Source organism: Bison bison, unplaced genomic scaffold, assembly GCF_000754665.1.
Source record: "Bison bison bison isolate TAMUID 2011002044 unplaced genomic scaffold, Bison_UMD1.0 scf7180017864068, whole genome shotgun sequence".
Taxonomy (NCBI): domain Eukaryota; kingdom Metazoa; phylum Chordata; class Mammalia; order Artiodactyla; family Bovidae; genus Bison; species Bison bison.
In genome coordinates this window covers 4,513,281-4,521,018 of record NW_011494640.1, presented here as the reverse complement: position 1 = coordinate 4,521,018, position 7,738 = coordinate 4,513,281, and the positions used below count along the sequence as shown (strand labels likewise).

The following is a 7,738-nucleotide window of genomic DNA, read 5'->3' as shown; positions in this document are numbered from 1 at the left end:
CCGAGGTGTTTGAGTATTCTTACTAACGCCTCCACGTCGGGGAAGGAAGTGGTCGTTATCACCTGCAGTGAGCTCTCCATTCTGTGGGCAAGCTTCTACCAGGGTATCAATGTTAAAGGTCAGCATCCCAGTGCATAACTTCAGCTCAGTGCCTCTCAGCTCCAGCACCCCCGTCAGTTCAGGGAGCTCAGGGTGGACGGGCAGAAAAAGGGGGGAAGTGAGGCTGACTTCCACGTGCTCTTCTTGGCGTCTGCACCCACTGGTATGATATTGTCTCCATCTTGCAGATTTGGTGCGGAGAGTTATTTGATCACTGATTCTTCCCACTGAATTGCAAGCTGTCTGAGAAGAGGGCCTTTGTCTTGCTCACCAGTATCAGCAGTACCTCAGTTCAGTTCAGTTCAGTCGCTCAGTCGTGTCCGACTTTTTGCGACCCCATGAATCGCAGCACGCCAGGCCTCCCTGTCCATCACCATCTCCCGGAGTTCACTCAGACTCAGGTCCATTGAGTCAGTGATGCCATCCAGCCATCTCATCCTCTGTCATGCCCTTCTCCTCCCGCCCCCAATCCCTCCCAGCATCAGAGTCTTTTCTAATGAGTCAACTCTTTGCATGAGGTGGCCAAAGTACTGGAGTTTCAGCTTCAGCATCATTCCTTCCAAAGAAATCCCAGGGCTGATCTCCTTCAGAATGGACTGGTTGGATCTTGCAGTCCAAGGTACTCTCAAGAGTCTTCACCAACACCACAGTTCAAAAGCATCAATTCTTCGGCGCTCAGCCTTCTTCACAGTCCAACTCTCACATCCATACATGACCACAGGAAAAACCATAGCCTTGACTAGATGGACCTTTGTTGGCAAAGTAATGTCTCTGCTTTTGAATATGCTATCTGCAGAGGCCTATTGGGTGAGCAATCAGTAGGGACTTAACGAAATACCTTAACCTCTCCTCTCTCATTAAGGGCGCGCTCAGCCATTCTTCCTACAGCTCATCACCAGTTTGGGTGTTTTTTTTTTTTTTGGGTGTTGTTGTTTTCTTTTACTTGATTGGATAATAAAGGGGCTTCCCAGGTGGTGCTGGTGGTAAAGAACCTGCCTGCCAGTGCAAGAGACTCGGGAGACATGGGTTCGGTCCTTGGGTTGGGAAGATCCCATGGAGGAGGGCATGGCAACCCACTCCAGTATTCCTGCCTGGAGAATCCCATGGACAGAGGAGTCTGCAGCCTACAGTCCAGGGGGTCACAAAGAGTCCAAGACAACTGAAGCGACTTAGCACCCACGCACAGATAATAAAGTCTTGATACTATTTGACATACTGGCTTTTCTCATAAAAGGGTCAGTTATTACTACTTTTCAATTAATTTCTTCCTAGGACAAATAGAATGTTGTAGAATTTAGCAAAAGAGGAAAAGAATCAATTTTTGAAAGATAGAAAAGGTTTTCTTGGCTATGAAAAAAGGGGGTATATGTAAGTGAATTTTATTTGTGGAAATATGAATTAGCCAATATCACTAATTTTAAAATATTTTTCTTTTGTGCATATATTATGCTAATATTTTACTATGGCTGTGTCCTTAACTGACTCATTCCAGGCTCCTTGATCCTCTTAGTGTGTTAGATGAGTAATTTAGATGACGTTTCCAACTTATTTTCTGAATTCCTTGCTACTTAAGCCAGTAACAGGAATAACAGGTAGTTTCTTTGATTAAAAAAAAAATGTCAAAGGTTTAAAAATAAAAAAGAAAAGGAAATTCCCTGGTTGCTCAGTGGTTAGGACGCCGCTTTTTTACTGCCAAGTGCCAAGGGCCCAGGTTCAGTCCTAGTCAGGGAACTAAAATTCCACAAACCATGCAGTGTGGCCAAGGGAAAAAAAAAAGTCGAAGAGTTAAAAAATGCAAAACGTACTTGGTCATGAGTCATTTAAAAGCAGGGCTTTCTGTCTTCGAGGTGAGAATTGAGAGGTCTGTAATACTTTGAAGGGAAACAGTTGACAACAGGGCTGATTTATTACAGGAGTTTGTTACATTTGTCAAGCATTCTGACACGGATTCTTTTTTTTTTAATAATTTTATTTATTTATTTTTGGCTGTCCTGGGGCTTTGTTGCTGTTCGGGCTTTTCTCTAGTGTGGCGAGCGGGGACTACTCTCTAGTTGAGGGGTGTGGGCTTCTCTTGTTGCAGAGCATAGGCTTCAGTGGTTGTGGCATACAGGCTCAGCAGCTCTTCGGCATGTGGGATCTTCCCAGACCAGGGATCAAACCTGTGTGTCCTGCATTGGCAGGCAGATTCTTTACCATGGAGCCACCGAGGAAGCCCTAGAGTGCCCATTTTTGAAGATTTAAAATAAAACAAAAAACTTTTTTGGCCATGTGGTTTAGGGATCTTAGATCTTAGGGATTGAACCTGGGCCTTTGGCAATGAGAACACGGAGTCCTAACCACTGGACCACCAGAAAATTCCCTCAAGTGCCCCTTTAGGAAGTCAGTCTTGATTCATTCAATCAGCAAACGCTGACTGAGTGTCTCTGTGGTCCAGGCACCGTGCTTCGTGTTAGGGACACGAGGGTGCTATATCTCCAGCCTTTGTGGAAAGGACACAGAAGTGGCTGCAAAATAACCACCATTGAATATGATCAGCATGGATAAGGCTCTGTTAGAGGGTTGTGGTAACATAGAGGAAGCAGGGTACCAACGCCTGCCCCTTCTGGAAAGGCCCCCCAGACAGCTGAGACTTCCTCTCTTCTGCTCTACTTAGCTTTTCCCTCCTAGAGTTCTCTTCGACAAATTCCAAACATTCTATCACTCTCAGTTCAGTTACTCAGTTGTGTCTGACTCTTTCCTACCCCATGGACAGCAGCAACGCCAGGCCTCCCCGTACATCACCAACTCCCGAAGTTTACTCAAACCCATGTCCATAGAGTCAGTGATGCCATCCAACCATCTCATCCTCTGTCGTCCCTTCTCCTCCTGCCTTCAATCTTTCCCAGCATCAGGGTCTTTTCCAGTGAGTCAGCTCTTCGCATCAGGTGGCTAAAGTATTGGAGTTTCAGCTTCAGCATCAGTCCTTCCAATGTATATTCAGGACTGATTTCCTTTAGGATGGACTGGTTGGATGTCCTTCAGTCCAAGGGACTCTCAAGAGTCTTCTCCAACACCACAGTTCAAAAGCATCAATTCTTCAGTGCTCAGCTTTCTTTATAGTCCAACTCTCACATCCGTACGTGATCACTGGAAAAACCATAGCTTTGACTATTACTTTACCTATAAATAATTCAGTGTACATCTCAAACAGATAAGGGCTTTAAAAAACAAACAAAACATAACCACAGTGCGAAATATAATTAACACTAAGTCCTTAGTATCATGTAATACCAGTGAGATTTTCACATTTCCCTTCTTTGCTCAAACGTCCTTTATGGTTGGTTTGAGTGCCATTCACAGCACTTGGTTGTTTGTCTATTGTAGTGCATGCTTAATATGGCAAAAAGAAAGCAAGAAGACAATAAATGGGACATGCCCATAAAGTAGGCTGTGATTTGACCTATAGACAGAATCTTTAAATCCCCTTTAGGGAGTGGTATGGGAGGGGGCTTGTGAATTTTTCCTATAAACATTTCTATAGTGTTTGACTTGGTGCAAAGTGCATGTGTTATTTTCATATTCAAAGATAAAAATCTTAATAAAACCAGGATAATAAACTGATTTCCATTGCTTTTATTCTTTATGATGTCTTTGACCAGGCAGCTTTAAGTTCCTCCAAGAGCTTGGTCAGGGTGAACCCACCCGCGGTTTTATAGCGTGCTCTTTGGAGTGGAGTTTAGCAACAAGTTAAGGGTGCGTAGCTTGGGAAATGCATCAGTAAGGTGTCACTGAACTTGAACTTGGGCTGATTTTTAAATTGAATCTGATTATGGTTGGAGAATCTGGTGGATGAAAAACTTTGCAAATCTGTTGTTTTTGTACCACCACAGTGACTGGGCGTTAGCACATTGCTGTCAGCGTTTTAACACAAAATCTGTTTCCTTCTGCCCCTCCCCCGCAGGCTTCAACCATGTTAAGAGCCTCCTTGGCACCCGTGTAAGTAACTGCTCTGAGGAACTGTTATTAAGGGGAATGGCTATGGGTAAAAATGGAATTCCAAGTGCTTTTAATCAATTCTCGTTTTAACTGCCTAATTTAGATGAATTCCTTTACTTAGCTGGAGCTCCATGTAGGTATTAAAGGAAATACCAGTAATTATAAGTAATACTTATCAAATATGTTTGGAATAAAGATTTTTTTTTAAGTCCCAAAAAATACTTATAAAAATGTCTTTTAAAGTTATTTCTATTTATGTTGGAAAGATAGCATCAAATGGAAAAAAATCATTGAATTTTTCCTATGTTTTATAGAGATCAATTTAATTTCCTGTCATAAGGCAGTCAACGGAGTGTTGCAGTGTTTACATTTCACGTTCTCTGCTGATTCACACCATGACCAGGGCCGCAGGGTGGGTCTGTGTTGTGCTGGAGCACTCCTGCCCAGGTCACTTAGGCTGTCCCCCAGGGGCGGGGGAGGGGGGGCTTCATCAGGCATGTGTGTTGCAGTAGCAAGGAAGTCGAGAACCTTTGGCGTGGACATGAGGATTAGGGTGGGTTCTGGTGACTCCGTGAGCCAGCCTTGGGTGGCGAGAAGTGGGGGATGCGGTGGGCTGGGTGCTGTGAGATTACACAGACACCTGCGCTTCATACAGCATTCCTCCTCCCTCCAGCCTGCCTGAGCCCGACATGGACCCTGCACTTGGTTCACTTTGGTTGGTAGCTCTAGAATGTGGTGCTTATGAGCACAGACTATCAGCATTAAAACCCCCTTGGCCACAGACTCTGTGACCTTGGACCACTTTTATACCTCTCTATACCTCAGTTTCCTCAGGGACCCTGGGAGAGTGGCTGGACCACAGAAATGCCAGGTTGTTGAGCAACTTAGTTGGTAATATTGCCGTTGTTGTTCAGTCTCTTAAGTCATATCCAACTCTTTGCACCATGCAAGGCTTCCCTGTCCTTCACTATCTCCCAGAGCTCAGTCAAACTCATGTCCACCAAGGCAGTGATGGCATCCAACTATCTCATCCTGTGTCGCCCCCTCTCCTCCTACCCTTAGTCTTTCCCAGTTGGCTCTTCGCATCAGGTGGCCAAAGTGTTGGAGATTTGGCATCAGCATCAGTCCATCATTGGCAAGTAAATATGGCCCAAATAGGACAGTTTTTCCTCTTTCCAGTAGAAGCTCCCCAGCTATGGAACATCATCAAACTTGGTTTTTAAAATGGAACTTTTTTTTGTCTAGAAAAAGCCTGTTTGAATTTAAATTTTTTTTTTTTTACTTTTGAAATAATTTCAGAGTTGCAAAACAGAGAATTCCCATATATCCTTCACCCAGATTCCCAGTGCTACTGTTTTACACCAGCCCAGTGTAGTTATCAAAATGAGAAGATTAATGCTGCCTCAGCACTGTCAGCTGACCCGCAGGCCTGACTCACACTTTACCGGTTGTTCCATCGTGTCCTTTCTGTGGACTGAGATTCACTCCAGGATCACACATGTTAGTCCTGTCACATCTTAGTTTCCTTTACTTCGAAATCCTTCTTCAGTCTTGGTCTTTTGTGGCCTTGACACTTTTGAAGAATACTGGCCAGCTATTTATAATTGTAATTTTTTTAATATTTGTATTACTTTTTAAACTCACAGTAGTATCTGCCTCTGGGAAAAAAGATCAAAATAATCAATGTGCCATGTACAGAGGTTTACCACTTGTTTGTTTTAAATTGAAGATGATCTTCCCCAAGAATGTTAACTGAGACCCCATTCGATGCCTCTTTTCTAGCTTTTTCTTCCGGGCACTGTAAGAGGATCTCATTTTGTCTTTTAAGAACTAACATTAAGGGAATTCCCTGGCAGTCCAGCAATTGGGACTCTGCACTTTGCGGCCAAGGGTGTGAGTTCCAACATGGTCGAGGAACTAAGATCCTGTAAGCCACATGGTGTGGCCAAAAAATAACCTAGCATGTAAATTTTTTCTATAATGTACGTAATACATGCTCATTATAGAAATTTTGACTCCACAGAAACATATGAAGAAGAAAATTTAAAGAACCCCCAATCCTACCTCCCAGAAATATTAACCCAGTTTTTACTCCACCCTTAAAAACAAATGAAACCCTACATCTTTAGTCTTTTTACTCAGTTCTCAATGAATCCTCATTGAATATTAATATTCTCTGCACAGTACTAGAAGACTCATATTTTGTTTAGTTTTTAGTCTTTTTGTTTTGAAATAATTACAGATGCACCTGAAGTTGAGACCCCAGTGGTGACATCTCATCTGGCTGTAGTAAAACACTCAAGTGAGGAAATTAACGTTGAGACAGTCCAGACATCATTCAGTTTTCAATTTTTCTGTACACTCCAATGTCCTTTTGTTCAACAAAACAAAATGTGAGGTTGCTTGTTTTAAAGACAAGGCATCTAAGATGGTTCCTTCCATTTCTGGTGAACCAAATGCAGCTGTCGGGTCGTCAACACCTTATAGATCTCTGAACAGAGAGCTGTCTGATTTGAAACCTGCCTTAGCCTGAGGTCTGACTCAGGTCCTCTCGAGGAGGGTTTGCAAATTGTCCTACTTACTACCTGCTTCACCGGCATGTCCCCACTGCCGCTTCCTGGCCACATCCTCCTACCTCCTGGAGGGTCATTGAGGTGCTCCTCATCTTCAGGGTTGTTTTCTGACCCCTGGTCTGTCCTTCGGGCTTCCCTGTGACTTAGCTGATAAAGAATCCGCCTGCAATATGGGAGACATGGGTTTGATCCCTGGATTAGGAAGATCCCCTGGAGAAGGGAAAAGCTACCCACTCCAGTATTCTGGCCTGGAGAATTCCATGGACTACAGTCCATGGGGTCACAAAGAGTTGGACACAACTGAGCAACTTTGACTTCACTATCCTTCGCATCCCCCCAAGCCTGTCCCTCAGGCTTGAGGGGGACAGGTTTTTAGGGAGGACCCTAGGGGCCTGCTGACACTAATAAGACTTTGGATTTTGCTCATAATCTTAGAACTTCGATGGGAAGTTAAGAGGTCTCCAAGGCTATTTCATCCCCATGGGGTGGAGCCCTGGTCTATTGTGCATGCAGTCATTTCCATAGCCATTAGGCAGACTCCTTGTTTTAGGAAAACTTATATAGATCTTGGTACATAAACGAGAGGCAGAGCTGAGCCCGTTGAAACTGGGATGGGGGCCTGGAACCCAGCCCTCTCAGTGGAGGCCTGGAGTTGATGCCAGGAGCACAGAGAGAGCAAGTGGACCCCTGCCCGTCCAGTCTGTCAGAGCCACTTGAGATGGGATGTCATGATACTCAGGAGGTATAATGAATGTGCCCTTGTGCCCTTTTCTTTCTCTTTGAACTTGTGTTGCTGAGCAGGAAATTGAAGGATGTCCCATTACTGCCCTCTTTGGATTATGAGAAACTGAAGAAGGATTTGATTTTGGGGAGTGACCGCTTGAAAGCCTTCTTGTTGCAGGCTCTACGCTGGGTACGTACCTTTTTCTTGAAGTGAAAAAAAAAAAAGACCACGCTGGTTTTCTTGACTGGCTCCCTTGCTTGTATCTTTCAACCCATCTTCTCAAAATCTTTCTTCCTGCTGCCTGCTGATACCAAGAGCTAAAATTAAAAAACCAGCTTCTGATGATCACTGTGGTCTCTAAAAAAAA

General features: G+C 44.0%; 1 protein-coding gene across 6 annotated transcripts in view; it reads left to right on the top strand.

Annotated features, from left to right (window-relative positions):
* ARMC9 (armadillo repeat containing 9) overlaps positions 1-7,738 on the top strand; it is a 180,668-nt gene that overhangs the window by 45,658 nt on the left and 127,272 nt on the right. For all 6 annotated transcript variants that reach the window (XM_010836969.1, XM_010836968.1, XM_010836965.1 and 3 more), the window contains exons 10-11: positions 4,040-4,074; positions 7,449-7,560. In XM_010836969.1, coding sequence (XP_010835271.1) covers positions 4,040-4,074; positions 7,449-7,560 — 147 coding nt within the window. The remainder of the gene's footprint in view (positions 1-4,039; positions 4,075-7,448; positions 7,561-7,738) is intronic.